General features: G+C 46.2%; 1 protein-coding gene and 1 pseudogene across 2 annotated transcripts in view; one reads left to right on the top strand and one right to left on the bottom strand.

The window, feature by feature from the left end:
* Positions 1-2100: 2100 nt before the first annotated feature.
* Usp39 (ubiquitin specific peptidase 39) overlaps positions 2101-19922 on the bottom strand; it is a 34965-nt gene continuing 17143 nt past the window's right edge. The window contains exons 9-13 of one of the 2 annotated variants that reach the window (XM_046455960.1): positions 19269-19457; positions 15543-15685; positions 4685-4820; positions 3215-3301; positions 2101-2521 (exon numbers count right to left, since the gene is read on the bottom strand). In XM_046455960.1, coding sequence (XP_046311916.1) covers positions 2474-2521; positions 3215-3301; positions 4685-4820; positions 15543-15685; positions 19269-19457 — 603 coding nt within the window. In that variant the 3' untranslated portion in view covers positions 2101-2473. The remainder of the gene's footprint in view (positions 2522-3214; positions 3302-4684; positions 4821-15542; positions 15686-19268; positions 19458-19922) is intronic. The other variant, XM_046455961.2, reaches the window with a different exon arrangement.
* On the top strand, positions 10867-11515 carry LOC124100445 (large ribosomal subunit protein eL20-like; annotated as a pseudogene).

The following is a 19922-nucleotide window of genomic DNA, read 5'->3' as shown; positions in this document are numbered from 1 at the left end:
CAGGTGGAGTGGCCAGCAGGAGGAGAGAACTCAGAAAATGGCTTCCCCAAGACTGAGGACTGAACAAGGGTGCTCTCTCACTGAGCTGCATCCCCTGCCCTTCTTTTGACACAGGCTCTTACAAGTTGCAGAGTCTGGGATCACAGGTGTGTGCCACTGTGCCTGGCTTTGTGTTTACTGTCCACTTACATGTTATACACACACGATGATCCACTTGTTGACCGTTTGTGACCGTTTTCCCATCTTTATGCAGCTACAAGTTGTTGGAAGTTAACTTTATAACCTCATCTTCAGATAACAGGATACAGTATGATGGTGACTGGATGTGGGAGTAACGACAGTGACCCCCCCCCCAGGACTGCGTCTCATTTTGGGTACAGGTGAAGACTGTTTGCTCACAAGAAGGGCAGATGTGTTATGCAGAAATGCAGAACCTCCACCTTTGTTGTGCAAGAACTCAGTTACAAGCAGGAGTGCGAGCGCATATGGAAGCTGAGCTGTCCAGCGAAGACCTGCCAGTCAGCAACTCACCACCCCTCACTTCCAAATGGCTCTCTGGGCCTCTGCTGTGAAAAGAGCCCTTTAGGTTTTCCTTGGAGAGCTGACATACAGGCTTCGTCAGAAGAGGGCTTTGCAGATCCACGGGAAGGGCAGACTCCGGTGGTGCTAGTAGATTCTCCCTCCACAGCTGCTGAGGGGCATAGTGGCCCCACCTGACCCTCCCCTCCAGGGACAGTCCTGTTAGGGTGCCTTAGAGGGACACCACTGCGAATGGCTTTCCCCAAGTGCTACAAAGCAGAATTTTAGTATTCTGAGGTGCACATGTTCTACACGTGTTTGGAACCACACTTGGCCCCAATTCTCAGCAAGGCCACAGGCGCTCTCAAACTAGAGACAGCGGCTCCTCCCATGTCTGCCGCTCTTCCCACTAGGCAAACCCTGGTCACTCCCACCTGCTACCGTTATGAATCATTGGAATGAAACCCTCTTTGACCAGACTGTGCTATGGCTCCACTCGCCTGACTGGGCCCAGCCCAGCTGGACCTACACAAAGCCCCTGCTACCCACAGGGTGGCAGAAGATGACAGGTGAAACTGCCAGGACACAGCAACAGCAGACGAGGGGCTGGAGGGCTGTCCAGGGTGACTCCTGGGCCATCTCCAGCTGACGTAACGAGGAGTGGTGGGATCTTTCACCCAGGACACACTGGAAAGGGGCTGTTTGAGAGAAAACCACACAAGCTCAGTTTTGAAAATGTTCAGTGTGAGTTGATTTTAACACACCCAAAACTGTATCAAGTAGTCAGCTGGCTCTAAAGATGAGAATTTAGCCAGGTGTGGTGGTGCCCTCTTGTAATCCCAGCCACTAGGGAGGCTGAGGCAGGAGGATTGAGTCTGAAACCAGTCTGAAAACGTTTTTCCTAAAACAAAACATAACAAACCTTAGAGAAGTTCTGGGTAAGGTTTGTTCATGAATCATGCTTTTAACATGACAAGCGAGGCCACAGGCAGAGTTGAAATGGCCCAGAAAGTAAACGATGAGGAGAAGGCCTAGGGGGGTCCTAAGGGATCCCCGCTTCTAACAGTGGAAGATATGAGCCTCAACAGGATTCCCAAGGCTGCCAGCGAGGTAGGGGAAGGAGGACACTGCCGGGCACAGCAAGCGTGCTTGTGGCTCCGCGGGAGCGGCTGGCTGCCCACAGCTGTGTACAAGGCTCCCTGCTCCCGTGGACCTGCAGCAGCACCCAGGTCCAGCCGCCAGGCCCACCTGCAAGGCCATGTCTGCCTGAGCTCCCGACTGGCAGTCCTGCTCTGGGCGCTGCGCTGGCCTGGCCGAGGCTTTCTGAGAACTCCCTCGGAGGGCTGAGCTGCAGTCTGGACCTCCCACCCAGCCTCGAGTCCAGCACAGTAACAACTTGTCACTTCCAGACTTAGAGAAAAACGCATCCCAGGTGACACCACCTTTGAGTGGGCAGGAGGAGACAGGAGGGTGTCCGCCAGATGACAGGCCGCAGCACAGGCAGTTAGTGAAGACGGGAAAGGAGGCAAGTCAGCCTCCATCCGCCAGCAGCGGGTGACGCACATAGGACAGAAGGCTGGCTTAAAAACAGAGAATTTAATCCATCCAAAAACCCATAGGACCTAAGGGAACCACAGAGAACTACCTCCCTGGAGGAGAAGGCGTGACTGGCTTCATGATATGACTCCCACAACCCTGAGGCTCGACGTCTACGAGGAATCATCCACCCTTCAGTGCACCAGCTGCTAAAGAGAAAGGACAGCCACCTGCAAAGCACTCAGCCTGCTGCAGCTGAGAGGACGGCAGGAAGGAGGGAGGAGCGCTTTCTACAGGACTGGTGGAGGGCCCCTCAATGTGTGGTGTAGCCAGGACCCATGGCACCTGCAGCCTGCCTCTGCTCGGCTCCACTTCGGTCCTGTTCACTGGGCTGTCCTCAGGGGGAAGCTGGCCCGCCTCACGCCCCCTGTTGGTTGGTCTCCCCGGCATCCCGCCTCTTCCATATCTGTCAGGAAAGAGGACGTTTCTCCATCCGCAGTGGGCAGTTGGCACCCAACCACGCGTCGGCCACCATCACCGGCCAGGACATTCCTTCAGTCCCTATTCCCCCACCCCACCCAGCCTCTCCTCTTCTTACCTTCCATTCAAAGCTCCTTTCTAAAAAAGGACCCACAGGGGCTGGGAGTGCAGCTCAGGTATAGAGCATGACTCAAATGCCAAGACCCTAGGAGCGATCCCAGGCTCCAAAAGACCCCACAGCCCAAAAGAGGCGTGGCCAAGTCTCAACCCAGGAGGAAGCCACAGAGGAGACAGTCACCTCTCGGACACTCACTCCTTCTCTTCTACAAAGGCACGGCTTTTCACATCTCAGTCTTCCCTCTGTTACTACTAGAGTAGTTACAAAGGAAGACCCTGCCCCGCAGGCACTCACTCCACTGGAGCAGTCAAAATAACACAGTCAGCACTCCAAAACAGAGATGGACAAAGCACAGTGCTGACTGGCTGTGCCGGGGCCCTGGGCAGAGCTCGGGGACCTGGCCACAAACGCAACCCGGTTTGCTCACTCACAGATTCTCACACTCCCCTACTCTTCTTTTCTGAAAACCTGACTGACCTTCTGGACCAGGTAATCAGCTGAGCCTCTCTCAGAACCTCCTGGGGCTCCCTCTCAGTCCACTTCCACCCTGCCCACACCCACCTGAATGTAGGCCTCTGACAGTGTGATCATCTGGGGCAGGATATCCGTCACCTGCAGGTCCTGCAGTTCGTACCACTTGCCAGTGCCCTGCAGACGGCAGAAAGTTTGGGTCAGTGCAGAAGGAAGGGACCATACCCCAGAGCCATGAGACCCTCCCTGCCACAGAGGCAAAGGGAGGAGGGCAGGACTCAGCCATCTCGACTCCTGCAGCAGAGGCTCACACACCCCTGCCCACCTCCTAAGAAGAAATTGGACAGATGCCAAGAGCAGGAAGAGGCTGCCTCTCATGCTCACCCTCGCTGTCTCCTCCTGTGTGGATGACAGAGCAGACACACTCAGGCAGGAGGGGCCAGAGTTGGCTAGGAGGAGAACCTCCCCCAGGAAGAGCAGCAAAGAAGGTCAAGGGAAGTGTTTCTGGGGGTCACTGTTTGCCACGCTGGCCTGCAGCTCCAGCAATGCCAGTGAGGCTACCTCACTACAGGCTTCCCTGTGCTCCAAAGCCAGGCAGCTCCTGCAGCAGCCCTCCTGCTACACCTTCACAATGTCTGAGAGCAGCACGACAGAACAGACAGGGCAGACCTCCTGGATACTCCAAGAGTGCAGACAGAGGACAGCAAGCAAGCCAGCCCCGGGCTCCTGGCCATGGCCTGTGCTCTGAGGCCAAAGACCAAATCCCAGCTCTGCTGACTTCAGACAATTACTCAATGCTGAGCCTTGATTTATCTGTAGAGGAGAGACTACATCTGCCTTGGGTTTGTGTGTAAGGACAGAAATGAGACATACAGGAAGCACTGGGTATGCGTCCTAGCACTCAGAATAGCACTGATAAACACACATAGTGATTGTTAAACCCACATTCCAAGAGGCTAATCGGATTAGAACAATTTATGCTAAAAATCTGATACCAAATATATTTCAGTTCATGTTTTCTGTTTTCAGTTTGAGACAAATTCACAAACTCGTGAGCTAAAAAAAAGTCTCTAAACCAGTGCTTCTTGAAGTTTGAATTCCTAAAGATCAGGTCTGTTAAGTGCAGGTTCTAGCTCCGTGGGCTGAGGAGGCTGAGCCTCTGCAGTCCCACTGCACTCAGGGATGCCAACGCCTGGACTGAGAACCCACTCTGCCAGTTGGGGCTCTGGTGGGGACAGGGTCTCAACCCTGGCTGCTCACCAGAACCTCCAGAGACCTACACCACCATGCCTCTCTCCACCTCCAGGAGCCAGAGTCTCTGAACCTTGGCGGGACGTTCTGGACCACAGTCTCTGTGGCAGGGCATCCAGTGCACCGTGGGACCTCCAGCAGCACCACTGGCCCCCACCTGGTGGACCTGGGTGAGCCCAGGCTTCAGGGTTCTAAAAAGCTCCCCAGCGTGCCCACCGCCCTAAACCACCGACTGATGCTCAATGCCGTCCCAAGGGCAGGCCGTGCCTAAGGGGCACGCCATTCCTGCAGGAGGCGCTGGCCACTCACATGGTGCAGCACATGGATGCGGTAGGAGCCCTCAGAGGGCTTGCCGTCGTGCACAATGTTGGCGATGAGGTCGTAGGTGGTGTTCTTGTGCACTGCCTGGACCTCTTCAGACAAATATTCTCTCAGATCCACGTTCCTGTGGTGGGAAGACAAAGCAGAACAACACAGCAAGCTGCAGTCAAGGGGACTGTCCACATAGGGGCCACAAAGCTGCTGACCATTTTGGGACCCCAGCTGTGGGCAGCCTCCAAGAGCCCTGGACGCTTAGGTCAGCTGGCATCATAAAACTTGCCAACAAGGACAGACTGTGAAGGAAAAGCATCTTCTAGGTACAGGCCTGACTCGGCCGACATCCTCGAGAACCCTGGCTTCAGCTCAGCCACGAGCCTCAGGGCCACACCATGAGTATCTTCATCACCAGGGCTAGGATCACTGTCTCCTCCAGGAGCGCAAGGAGCAGTGAGACGGCAGGTGTGAGCCACCTACCTGGCATGCAGCCGCAGGACTACAGCAGCACCACACATGGGATGGACATTGCCACCTGCCACCCAGTCTCAGTATGACACCCAGGTAGAGTGTCAGACTTTCTAGTTACTTTCAAGACCTCACTTTCTTGTTTTTCTTTCAATCAAGTAAGTTGCCAAGTGGTTACAAGTAACTACCCACTAAGGTAGCTTCAGCACAAAAGGGAACGTGTTCAGGTTTCAGACAGGAATTGCACCTGAAGCCAGGCACTGAGGAAGGAGCAGGGTCCAAGGAGCCGCTGCCCTGCTCTGCTTCCTCCTGCCATTAGCACTTTCCCTCTCACTTGCACCTGGCTTTCTCTCCTCCACCTGACCCACACCCTGACCACCCATAGGTTCCAAGTTTCTCCATTCCAACTGCCAAAAGAAACTGACTAGGTTCCTCCCACTGGGACTCAGAGACATTAGATTTGTTTTTAATATCTGAAACTTCACATTCAAATGTGGACAGCATTCTTGATATCAAGAATAAAACTGATACCTAGAATAAAACTTTATCCTGGACTTTGTGTTGAATTCTATCAGTTTTTTTATTGCAAATTAAGTGCTATAATAAACACCTACTATCACCAGGCACAGTGACATACATCTGAAGCCCAGCAATGCGCAAGGCTGAGGCAGGAGATTTCCAGTTCAAGGCCAGTCTCTCGACTTAGCGAGACCTTCAGCAACTCAGTGAGACCCTTTCTCAAAAAATTTTTTAAAAAGGACTGTGGATGTAGGTCAGTGTTAAAGTCCTTAGTGCCCCACCCAGAATGCTTATTGTCAACTATTAAGAACTTTCAAACAGTTTAACAGAACGGTTAACAGGAATATTTCTTGTGTGTGTGGGTGTGTGTGGGTGTATTGGCAATTGAACCCAGGGCATGTTATCACTGAGCTATATCACAGTCCTTTTTATTTTTTATTTTGAGATAGGATCTCACTAAGTTGCCTAGGGCCTTGCTAAATTGCTGAGGCCAGTCTCCAACCTATGATACTTCTGCCTCAGCCTCCCATGTGCTAGATTACAGGCGTGCACCACTGTGCCCAGCAGTTAAGATGAATATTAAGAGAACATGCTTGGGCTGGGGATACAGCTCAGTTGGTAGAGTGCTTGCCTTGCATGCACAAGGCCCTGGGTTCAATCCCTAGCACCACACACACACACAAAAAAAAAAAAAGAGAGAGAGAGAGAGAGAGAGAGAGAGAGAAAATCAACACGCTATGTAATTTTAGGGAAAATAGATCATTTTGGAACCTGCAAAATATTCATAAAATACAAGGCACAAATAAGATGACATCACATTTCTAATCTCTGAAAACAATCTCCGATGCTGCCACTCGTAACATAAAACACAGCAGTGCCATCTCGAGGGGGACTCACAAGAAACCACAAATGGTGGCATGTCCAGTGCCTGACCCAAGGCCTCACCCACACTCATTAAGAGCTCTGCATCCCTAGCCTGTCACGTCCGGTTACATTTCTTCCTCTGAATTTAGTCTACGCCAGGGTGTCCACAGTTCAATAACACAAAGGGATTTTAAAAATGAACCACATGGTAATAAACAAGCGTGTGGCTTTGTTCTGGACCTTTCTCTATGCAGGGAGCTGTTTCTAATGGTAGACGGCATCTCGTAGACTACACAGCCAGCCAGCAGAAGTACACACTGTGAAACCTGACTTTAACACGCATCCTCCTAAGAGAGTCCGTGAGCTAGACAGCATCTGCCTGCAGGCTGCCAAGAGCGGACTCCCGGGTGTTCCTGTTCAGCCTGAACTGCCATCTAGAGCTGGGTGACCCAGCAGTGTTTACTCTCACATTTCAGGCTGGACCAGAACTGCTCAGAAAGCGGGCAAAGGAGCAAAGTACATCTCCCACCATAACAACAGATCCAGCTGAACAACAGTCTCCTGTGGACTAGATAGCTGAACGTGAAACTTGAAACCTGCACACAGAAAACTCCATCTCCAGTGACCAGAGGGCACCATCCACCACTGGAAAACGGATGATTCTCCAACAGAGAATGTGTCACGAATAGAACACAGAAGACTGACGCACAAAATGGGTCCTTCTGAGAAGGAGGGATGTCTGGATCACCACACCGCATTATTCTCAAAGTAATTCCAATGTGTGAAGTAATTAAAGAATGGGTTTCCAGAACTCGTTACACATAGCGATGCCCCTAAAGGCTGCCAAGTTAGGAAGCCATCCATTCCTTCACTGCTCCAGACAACATTCTGAAGGGTAAACTGCTGAAGTCAATCCCAAAGTACTAAATGCAACTGGTGGGGAAACAAACATGCTCCGGCCCTCATGGAAGACCACGGGCAGGGAGCTTCTGTGTAACTGAGCAGGCGGCTGTCCACAGTCCTCCCTGAGGGCTGCCCTGCAGCCAACACCACACCGCTACCAGAAACAGGCTGGTGACTGTGGCCACTCACAGAAGGCCAGTTCTGAAATAACACCTCATCCAGGGAGAAGCAGAGACCGCCGCAAGGTAGGGGCAAAGTGACTGTGCACGCACCACGGGCTCTGCACCCCCATCTACCAGTGAATGTGGGGTGGCCTTCCCCGACAAGAGCCAGGACCTACAATGCCATTGCCCAGGTCCCTGCAGGCAAGGTGTGGGTGACCTGCAGGGACACTACAAGATTACAAGGTAGGAACAGTAATACCTCAAATCCACACTGCTGGAGAGGAAGACACCCGGACAGTATAAAGAAACAAGGGAAGAAAGTGCCGGAAACACACCAGCTAATGCACTAACAGATTCCATTGACCGCATAGCAGATGAAATGTCAGCGGAGTTCAGAATGTAGATAATTAAAATCGTCTGCAAAGGAAAGAATGAATCAAGAGAGCAAATACAGGCAGCAGTTGGCCACCCCAACACAGAGACAGGAGAGGAGTAAAAGAGAGGGGTGGGGACTGGGGCTCATGGTAGAGTGCTTGCCAAGTGTGCGTGAGGCACCGGGTTCCATCCTCAGCACCACGTAAATGTAAAATAAAGATATTGTGTCCATCTATAACTAAAAAATAGATATTAAAAAAAGAAAAAAGAAAAGAGATAGAGGGGCTGGGGACATAGCTCAGATGGTACAGTGCTTGCCTCACATGCACAAGGTCCTGGGTTCAATCCCAGCACCACAAAAGAGAAAGAGAGAGAGATTCTTAAAAAAAAAAAAAAAAAAAAAAAACAGAAATCCTTGAAATGAAGGAACCAATAAACCAAATAAAAAATTCAATAGAAAGCATCAACAACAGACTAAAATCACTTGGAAGATAGAACCTCAGGTAAAGAAGACAAAATATATAACTTGAAAATAAAGGTGACCACACAGCTTAGGTGGTGAGAAACCATGAACAGAACCTCCAAGAATTATTGGACAATATGAAAAGACCAAATCTAAGATTTATTGGGATAGAGGAAGGCAGAGAGATACAAACCAAAGGGCTGTACAGTCTCTTCAATTAAATAATATCAGAAAATTTCCCACATGAAGAATGAATTGGAAAATCAAATACAAGAGGCTTACAGGACATCAAATGTACAAAATCACAACAGATGGGCTGGGGATATAGCTCAGTTGGTAGAGTGCTTGCCTCACATGCACAAGGCCCTGGGTTCAATCCCCAGCACCACAATAAATAAATAGATAATAAATAAGATCACAACTGATCCTCACCAAGGCACATTATAATGAAAATGCCTAGCATACAGAATAAGGATAGAATTTTAAAAGGTGCAAGAGAAAAGTTTCAGATTACATGTAGGGGGAACCAGTTTAGATCTCAACAGATTTCTCAAACCAGACCATCAAAGCCAGGAGATCCTGGAACAACATATACCATTTCTGAAAGAAAATGGATGCCAACCAAGAGTCTTATATCCAACAAAATAAGCTTCAGATATGATAATGAAATAAAAACTTTCCATGATAGAAAAAAGAATTTACAACGAGAAAGCCTGCACTACAGAATATTCCCAGCAAAATATTCCATGAGGAGAAAATGAAAAACAACAATGAAAATCAGCAAAGGAAGGAAGTACACTAAAGGAAAATCCAATCAAAGAAACAAACTCAAATTAAAAGCCAAAAATAAACAAAAATGACCAGGAATACAAACCATGTCTCAATAATAACTCTGAATGTTAATGACCTAAATTCATCAATTAAAAGACTCAGACTGGCAGACTGGATTAAAAAAATCAACAATATGCTGCTTTCAAGAAACTCATCTCATAGGGAACGATATCCACATACTGAAAAAAATATGGAAAAAAATCATACCACTCACATGGTCTTCGGAAACAAGCAGGGGTTTCCACCCAAATATCACATAAAGTGGACTTCAAGCCGAAGTTAGTCAGAAGAGATAAAGAAGGACATTTCATACTGCTTAAGGGAACCATACATCAACAAGACATAACATTCATAAATATCTAGGCCCCAAACTATGGAGCATCTATGTTCATCAAACAAACTCTTCTTAAGTTCAAGAGTCAAACAGATCACAATATGATAATATAATAAGTGACTTTAATACACTTCTCTCACCACTGGATAGATCTTCCAAACAAAAAGCTAAACAAACTATAGAGCTGAATAATACAATCAATGATTTAGACTTAACAGACATATATAGAATATTTCAACCAAAATGAGTTAATACACCTTCTTCTCAGCAGCACTTGGATCTTTCTCTAAAACAGACTATATATTATGCCACAAAGCAACTCAGCAAATAAAAAAAAAAAAAGAGAGAGAGAGAGGTACTACCTTGTATTCTATCAGATCATAATGGAATGAAACTAGAAATCTATGATAAAATAAAAAATAGAAGCTACTGCAACACTTGGAGACTAAATAACATGATATTGAATGAGCAATGGATAGCAGAAGACATCAGGGAGGAGATAATAAAAATTCTTAGAGGTGAATGAGAACACTGACACAACATATCAAAATCTCTGGGACACCATGAAGGCAGGAATAAGAGGAAAGTTCATTCCATGCAGTTCATTCATTAAAAGGATAAAAAGTCAATAAATGACCTAACATATCTCAAAGCCCTAGAAAAAGAAGACCAAATCAACACCAAAAGCAGAAGACAGGAAATAATTAAAATCAGAGCTGAAATCAATGAAACTGAAACAAAAGAAACAATTCAAAAATTGACAAAACGAAAAGTTGGTTCTTTGAAAAAATAAGTAAAATCGATAAACCCTTAGCCATGCTAATAAAGAGAAGGAGAGAAAAAACTCAAATTACTAAAATTCATGATGAAAAAGGAAACATTATGACAGACACTGTTGAAATACAGGAGATAATTAGAAATTATCTTGAAAATTTATATTCAAATAAAACAGAAAATTTCGATGACACCAACTTTGTAGAAACATATGATCTACCCAAACTGAATCAGGAGGACGTACACAATTTAAACAGATCAATTTTAAGCAAGGAAATAAAAGAGTCCATCAAAAGCCTACAAACCAAGAAAAGCCAAGGACCAAATGGATTCTCAGCTGAATTCTATAGGACCTACAAAAAAGAATTAATACCAATACTCATCAAATTATTCCATGAGGGGCTGGGGATATAGCTCAATTGGTAGAGTGCTTACCTCCCATGCACAAGGCCCTGGGTTCAATCCCCAGCACCACAAAAACAAACAAACAAAAAATGATTTCCTTTTGCGGGTGGCGGCGATCGCAGAGAGAGCGCTATGAAGGCCTCGGGCACGCTTCGAGAATACAAGGTGGTGGGCCGCTGCCTGCCCACCCCCAATTGCCACACCCCACCTCTCTACCGAATGCGAATCTTTGCACCCAATCACGTTGTTGCCAAGTCCCGCTTCTGATATTTTGTATCTCAGCTAAAGAAGATGAAGAAGTCTTCAGGGGAAATTGTCTACTGTGGGCAGGTGTTTGAGAAGTCCCCGCTGCGGGTGAAGAACTTTGGTATCTGGCTGCGCTACGACTCCCGGAGTGGCACCCACAACATGTACCGAGAATACCGCGACCTGACCACCGCGGGCACTGTCACCCAGTGCTACCGAGACATGGGCGCCCGGCACCGTGCCCAGGCCCACTCCATCCAGATCATGAAGGTGGAGGAGACTGCGGCCAGCAAGTGCCGGCGGCCGGCGGTCAAGCGGTTCCACGACTCCAAGATCAAGTTCCCGCTGCCCCATCGGGTCCTGCGTCGCCAGCACAAGCCACGCTTCACCACCAAGAGGCCCAACACCTTCTTCTAGGTTCAGGGCCCCCCCAGGCGTTAGCCAAATAAACTTGATTCTTAGGCTCAAAAAAAAAAAAATTATTCCATGAAATAGAAAAGGAGGGAACCCTTCCAAACTTAATTCTATGAGGCTAATATCACCCAGATTCCAAAAACAAAGATACATCAAGGAAAGAAAACTTCAGACCAATATCCCTAACGAACAAAGACGCAAAATATCTCAATAGAATACTGGCCATCACATACAAAAACATATTAAAAAGATAGTGCACCACGATCAAGTGAGGTTCATCCCAGGATGCAAGGTTGGTTCAACATATGGAAATCAATCAATAAATGTAATTCATCACATCAATAGACTTAAAGATAAGAATCATATGACCATCTCAAAAGATGCAGAAAAAGCATTAAACAAAATACAGCACCCCTTCATGTTCAAAACACTAGAAAAACTAGGAATAACAGGAACATATCTATCTCAACATCATAAAAGCTATCTATGCTAAGCCCTAGGCCAACATCATTCTAAATGGAGAAAAATTAAAAGTATTTCCTCTAAAAACTGGAACAAGACAGGGATGCCCTCTTTCACCACTTGTATTCAACATAGTCCTTGAAACTCTACCCAGAGCAATTAGATCAAAGAAATTAAAGGGATACAGAGAGGAAAGGAAGAACTCAAACTATCACTATTTGCCAATGACACAATACTATACCTAGAGGATCAAAAAAATTCCACCAGAAAACTTCTAAAATTAATAAATGAATTCAGCAAAGTAGCAAGATATAAAATTCAACACCCACAAATCAAAGGCATTTCTGTACATCAGTGACAAATCTTTGAAAAAGAAACTAGGACAACTACCCCATTTACAATAGCCTCAAGAAAAATAAAATACTTGAGAATCAACTCAACAAAAGAGGTGAAAGACCTCTACAATGAAAACTACAGAACACTAAAGAAAGAAATTAAAGAAGACCTTAGAAGATGGAAAGATCTCCCTTGTTCTTGGACAGGCAGAATTAATATTGTAAAAATGACTATACTACCAAAAGCACTATACAGATCTAATGCAATTCCAATCAAAATCCTCATGACATTCCCCATAAAAACAGAAAAAGCAATCATGAAATTCATCTGGAAAAATAAGAGACTCAGAATATCCAAAGCAACCCTTAGCAAGAAGAGTGAAGCAGGAGGCATCACCATACCAGCCCTTAAACTATACTACAGAGCAATAGTAACAAGAATAGCATGGGATTGCCACCAAAATAGACACATACAGTAATAGTACAGAATAGAGGACACTGAGACTAACCCACAAAACTACAGTTATCTCATCCTAGACAAAGGCACCAAAAATGTACATCTTTAACAAATGGTGCTGGGAAAACTGGAAATCCATATGCAGCAAAATGAAATTAAACCTGTATCTCTCACTATGCACAAAATTCAACAAGTGGATCAAGGACCTAGGAATTAGACCAGAGACCCTGTGGCCTAATAGAAGAGAAATTAGGCCCCAATCTCCATCATGTCAGATTAGACACCCACTTCCTTAACAAGACTTCTAAAGCACAAGAAATAAAATCAAAAATCAATAAATGGGATGGATTCAAACTAAAAAAAGCTTCCTGTCAGCAAAAGAAACAATCAGTGAGGTGGAGAGAGAGCCTTCAGAATGGGAGCAAATTTTTACCATACGCACCTCAGACAAAGCACTAATCTCCAGGATACATAAAGAACTCAAAATGACTTAACACCAAAAAACCCCCAAACAATCCAATCAGTAAATGGGCCAAGGAACTGAACAGACACTTCTCAGAAGATATACATGCCATCAACAAATATATGAAAAAGTATTCAACAATGTTAGTAATTAGAGAAATGTAAATCAAAACTACTCTAAGATTTCATCTCTCTCCAGTTAGAATGACAGCTATCAAGAATACAAGCAACAATAAGCGTTGGTGAGGATGCGGGGGAAAAAGGCACATTCATACATTGCTGGTGGGACTGCCTATTGGTGCAACCACCTTGGAAAACAGTATAGAGATTCCTTAGAAAACTTGGAATGGAACCACCATTTGACTCAGTTATCCCACTCCTTAGTCTATACCCAAAGGACTTAAAATTAGCATACTATAGTGACACAGCCACATCAATGTTTACAGTAGCTGAATTCACAACAGCTAAACTGTGGAACCAATCTAGAAGCCCTTCAATAGATGAATGAATAAAGAAACTGTGGTATATATACACAATGGAATATTACTACAGCATTAAAAGAGAATAAAATTATGGCATTTTCAGGTAAATGGATGGAGTTAGAAAATATTATGCTAAGTGAAGTAAGCCAATCCCAAAAAACCAAAGGCCAAATTTTTTCCCTGATTAGTGGATGCTGATGGTGGGGGGCTATGGGAAAAATGGAGGAACTTTGGACTGGGCAAAGGGGAGGGTGGGGAAGGGTTGGGGGTGTAGGAAAGATGATGGAATGAGATGGACATCATTATCCTAGGTACCTGTATGATTGCACGAATGATGCGTCTCTACACTGTGTACAACCAGAAAATTGAAATGTTGCACTCCATTTGTGTATGATGAATTGAAATGCATTCTGTAATACAACTAAGTATTACAAAAAAAAAAAAAAAAAAAAAAAAAAACCTGATCCACAGAATTTCAAAGAAAGTGTCTCTGTGGTCCCATTCGAGATAGCAGAAATCTGTTTCATGTCCCCCACTGATTCTACTTGTCACACAAACAAGATATGAGTGAAGAACAGGAAGACAAAGAGTGGAAAAGAAAAAAAAGATTCCCTTGGAATTATCGTTAAGAAGTTATCCCAGCAGGGTGTGGTGGTGCACACTTACAATCCCCAAAACTCAGGAGACTAAGGCAAGAGGATAGCAAGTTCAAGTTCAACCTAGCAACTTAGCAAAATCCTGTCTCACAGTAATTTTCTTTTTTGGGGGGTGGTTGGTGGTGGTGGTGGTGGTGGTACTAGGGACTGAACCCAGGTGTACTCTACCAATGAGCTGCAACCCCATCCCTTTTTATTTTATTTTGAGACAGGGTCTCACAAGATTGCTAAGGACCTCACTGAGTTGCTGAGAGAATACATGCAGAAAACAGGCAGATGACCTCTCTGTGGTCACCACTAGGGCAGCCCAGAACTCAGGCCTCTGAATTTTAGACATCATTCTCTTAAACACTACACAGAGCTAACAACTAGAACTATCTTCAAAGGAAAAAACTGGCAGTCCTGTGTTAACAGGGGGACTAGGAAATGGAAGAAGGCAGAGGGAGAAAGAAACAAGGAGATAAGCCTTTGTCCACTAACAGCTTCCAAACTCCTTTGTGAAAGTTTAGAAAAATAAAGACTGAGAAGTAACACCTGAGAAACGACCACCCAGCTGGACATCATATGCCCACGCAACTGTCTCCCTGACCCTATGCCCAGCGCTCTCTGCACCTGCTCGCCTGGCCTGGTCCGATCCCGGGCAGCCTCCTCCCCTTCTCAGAGACTTCTCTGCAGTGAGAAGAACCCTATCTCTTGTGTACTCAAGACCCCCAAGGTACCTCCCAACAGCTCTTTCCAAGTTAGAAGGCAGCAAACTAGAAGCTTTGGGTATAACTCCTCCCAATTTCCCATTCAAGTGCAATGCTTCATAAAAACACACTGCAATGACAATCTAAACGGCACAACTTCACATCCACAGGAGGAAACTGGGCAGTCTAGATGTCGATGTCTGGGAAGAAAAGAGAAGGGGCAGACTCCATGAGGGCAGGCCATCTGGAGCCTAAAGCCCCCCGGTGCCAGAGTCTGCCAGGCGAGCAGCAGACAGAGCCCAGGCAGCCCCAGTGACTCCTCCCTGTGCTGCAGGACGAGTCGCAGCATCCAGAGGCAAGAGCAGGCTGACTGCAGGCAGACATCCTCTCACGGTCCCTCAAGATCAGCACCCCCCCAGTGAGACCCAAGGCAGGCAGAGTGGTCAGGCTCTGCTCCTGGCAACCCCAACACAGGCAGTCCACAGGTAACGATAGAAGGATGGGGAAAGAGCCCCGCCCCTCAGAGGGAGCCAGGCAGAAGGCACTCACGTGATAGGGAAGTTGACAATGGTGGGGTTCTTCTCCACAAAGAAGTTGTTCTTGGTGAACCTCTTGATACAGAAGATCAGGTAGGGAGGCAGCTTGGTGAGCTGGAAGCGCTTCAGGAAGTTCTCCTTGTAAGTCTTATATTCCTGAGAATGGAATTACTGCATTAGTGCCAGAGTTCCGCAGGTGCTGGTGCAGGGACATGAGTTCATTTATTTGTTTCTAGGTTTTTTTTGTGTTTTTTTTTTTTTGTACCAGGGATTGAACGCAGGGGTGCTTAACCACTGAGCCACATCCCCAGCCCTTTTTTGTATTTTATTTAGAGACAGGGTTTCACTGAGTTGCTTAGGGCCTCAATACGTTGCTGAGGCTGGCTTTGAACTCACAATCCTCCTGCCTCAGCCTCCCAAGCTGCTGGATGTGTTATTGTGTTTTTTTTTTTAATTATAATTCTGCCTCATACCTAGACTTCTGAAGATACTTGGCTGAGGCCAGCAATTCAGCTGAGTGGTATTAAAAAGACCTTGACCATGGGCTGCTTCAGTCAGTGTATGATCACTCTGTCAACTACGACCACAATGCCGTGGCACCAACTACCTAGGAAGCCAAGCAGCCAGAGGAAAGAGGCCCTGCTGAAGCTGGTGACCACCAAGCAAGGCAGGACCTCCTGGCCTTCCCACAGTGAGGAGCCCTCACCACACATATCTAGTAGAGGTGGCTACCATCTTCCCACACTTCTCCCTCTTCAAAGATCCCAAAACTTGGGCTGGGTGTGGTTCAATGAGAGTGTGTATTTGGCAAGCATGAGGCCCAGATTCCATTCCCAGCACCAAAAAAAAAAAAAAAAAAAAAAGTCCCTGAATTATGGGTCAAAGCATCTGCCAGGCCATATTTCCTAAGGTCTTACTCAGGAAAGGAACGGGGTATCTGCCCAGCCCAAGGGGCTTTTAAGCTGGAGAACATGAGCCAGGCGTGGTGGCGCTCGGAGGCTGAGGCAGGAGAATCTCGCCTTAGCAACACAGTAAGGCCCTAAGCAACTCAGTTGAGAGACCCTGTATATAAATAAAATACAAATAAGGGCTGGGGATGAAGCTCAGTGGTTAAGTTCCCCTGGGTTCAATTCCTGTACCCAAAACATGGTGGACATGAATCTGTTTTTAATAAATTCTTATCCTTAATAAAGAGAAAATAAAAATTATCAAATTAATGCTGAAGTTAGTAAAATTCTAATAATAATCAAAAAGAAAGCACCAGTGACAGCCTCCTCCTTTGGAGCAAGGTCAGGAAGGAACAGCAGACCCCTCCAAGGACCACCCCACTGTATCATTTAAAATTAGACAAGCTGGACGTGGAGGCGCACACCTGTAATCCCAGCAAATCAGGAGGCCGAGGCAGGAAAATCACAAGTTTGAGGGCAGCCTCAGTAACTTAGCAAAACCCTAAGCAACTCAGTGAGACCCAGTCTCAATATAAAAAAATAAAAAGGGCTAGGGATGTGACTCAGTGGTTAAGTGCCCCTGGCTTCAATCCCCAGTACCCACCCCACCAAAAAAAGTTGGAAATGTCAATACCCCACTTTCAATAATAGAAAAACCAGGCAGATGATCAACAGAGAAATGGAAGACCTAAACCACACATAAATAATTAGATGTGGCAGACACTTCTCAGAAGAAGATATGCAATCGATTAACAAATATATGAAAAACTGTTCAACTTCTCTAGCAATTAGAGAAATGAAAATCAAAACTACTCTAAGATTTCATCTCACTCTGGTTAGAACGGCAATTATCAAGAATTCAAGCAATAGTAAGTGTTGGAGAGAATGTGGAGGAAAAGGTACAGTCACTCACACATTGTAATGGGACTGCAAACTGGTGCAACTACTATGGAAAGCAGTATGGAGATTCCTTAGAAAACTTGGAATGAAACCACCATTGACCCAGCTATCCCACTCCTTGCTCTATACCCAAAGGACTTAAAATCATCATATTATAGGGACACAGCCACATCAATGATTATAGCAGCTCAATTCACAATAGCTAAATTGTGGAACCAACCTAGATGCCCTTCAGTAGATGAATGGATAAAGAAACTGGTATATATACACAATGTAATATTACTCAGCGTTAAAATGACACATGATCTTGTATTTCCCTGATTACTGTTGAACATCTTTTCATATATTTGTTGTCCATTTGTATATCATCTTTGTGAAGTGTTCTTTCAGATCCTTTGTCTGTTGAAAAACTAGCTGTAATCAATGACAGGAAGTGACAGGTGTTGGTGCAGACATGAAGAACAGAGCCCTCATAAGTTACGGGTAGGAGTGTAAAGAAAGTGGTGCAGGCACTTGGGACACAGTCTGCAGCTCCTCCAACATATGAATGCAGAGTTGCTACATGACCCAGCAGCACCCCTTCTTAACATGTGTCCTGGTGAAGGGAAAACACGCCCACATAGAAACTTGCAGACCAGTGTTGACATCAGCACTAACAGTTGAGAGGTGAAAACCAGCCTAAAGCCCACCAGCTGATGAATACACAAAATACAGCATGTTCACTCAATGGAATGTAACTGGGCCTCAAAAAGGAATGAGGTCCTAACCCATGCCGTTCTGCGACATGCATGCAGCCATCACCCAGATGAAGGTTTAGAACACTAAGAAACAGCTTTGTGACAGACGCAGTGCACGTGTTTATCATCCCAATGACTCAGGAGGCTGAGGCAGGAGAATGGTGAGGGCAAGACCAGTCTCAGCAACTTAGTAGACCTGTCTGAAAATAAAAAATACAAAGGGCAGGGCTGGGACATGGCTCAGCAATAGCACACTTGCCTAGCATGCTTATGGCTCTGGGTTCAATACCCAGCACCACAAAAAAAGGAAAACGAAAATAAAAAAGGCTGGGGATACAGCTCAATAGTAAGAGCACCCTGGGTTCAATCAATCTCCAGTACCAGGACAGAAAAAAAAAAAAATCACCACCACTATTAATCAATTAGTTAAAAGTTCTGTACATCATCTGTAAACATGTTATGGTTCTGTACCTGCTTAAAAGCTAAAGCCAGAAGAAACTGTCTGTACTAGTCCACGCTAGTATTATTAAAATAAGAATGAGGGGCTGGGGTTGTGGCTCAGAGGTAGAGCGCTCGCCTAGAATGCGTGAGGCACTGGGTTCAATCCTCAGCACCATATAAATATAAAATAAAGATATTGTGTCCACTTATAACTAAAAAAAATATATAAAAAAAGAATAAATTTAGATCAATACTAAGGTCTCATGGGAATCTTGACATTACGTAAGCTTAAAGAAAAACTAAAAAAAAGGCTGGGGATGTGTCTCAGTGATAGAGCACCCCTGGGTTCAATACCAGTACCAAAAAAAAAAAAAAAAGAGAGAGAGAGAGAGATGGCTTGTTTTCCTGCCTTTGAGTTTCTGAAGCACATCTGAGGCGGGAACTCGGAGGGATAGAAGAGATACAGAAAGGGGCACCGTGAGTTAAGAGCCGAGACTCCAGGGAATCCAGGAGCCTGATCAAAACGACACACTTTATAACAAATGCATCACATACAAGTGGCAACGCTCAAGTACAAAAAGAAAATGATGGGCAGGGGTACAGCCCAGTGGAAGAGCACTGCCCACAGGCCCCCGCCCTAGGCGGTGGGAGCAGGAAGATGAGGAAGTCAAGAGGGCGAGGGAAGCCTGGCAGCACAGGAGGACACGTGGCTACCTTCTCAGTGATGCCATTGAACTTGGCCAGGATGTTGAAGAGCGGCACCTGGGGGATAATGAGCTGTTCCTTTTCGTCCTTATAGAGCGGGGCAGTAGGAAGGTCCAGCGTCAAGTACATGAACGTGGACTCCACCATCGTCTCCTGGTACTCATCATTGTGCAGCAGCTGCTCTTTTTCTTCTGCTGGCTAGAAACAGGCAAGAAGAAACAGGAGGGAAGGCCTATGAGCACACAGAGCAGGTGCCAGAGTCTGGGCAGTGTCCATGACTACACTATTCAAGAATCCACAGCTCGCCAGGTGTGGTAGCGTTCACCTATAACCCCAGTTGCCTGGGAGAATGAGGCCAGCCTGGACTTAGCAAGACCCTGTCTCAAAATAAGATAAACCAGCTAGGGTGCAGCTCAGTGTGGAGCACCCTGGGTTCTATCCCTAGTACCAATCAAACAAACAAAACAGCCTCTTCTGGGTACGTTGCTCATAGACAGACTATCCCAAGGCTCTGCGACAGCAGGGGAGGCATGGCTGAGCCTTCTCAGAACACCAGCACACTCGGGGCCAGGCCCTCCCTCCAGCATGCTTCCCCATCCCCTGCCTCCAGAGCCCACAGCCACCCCACAGGGGCCTGAGCAGAGGCTCTGGGCAGCTCTATCC

Source organism: Marmota monax, unplaced genomic scaffold (assembly GCF_021218885.2).
Source record: "Marmota monax isolate L192 unplaced genomic scaffold, Marmota_monax_Labrador192_F-V1.1 WCK01_AAM20220418_F8-fsc00238, whole genome shotgun sequence".
Classification (NCBI taxonomy): Eukaryota; Metazoa; Chordata; class Mammalia; order Rodentia; family Sciuridae; genus Marmota; species Marmota monax.
The sequence above is the reverse complement of the archived record's forward strand: the minus strand, read 5'-3'. Positions and strand labels throughout refer to the sequence as shown.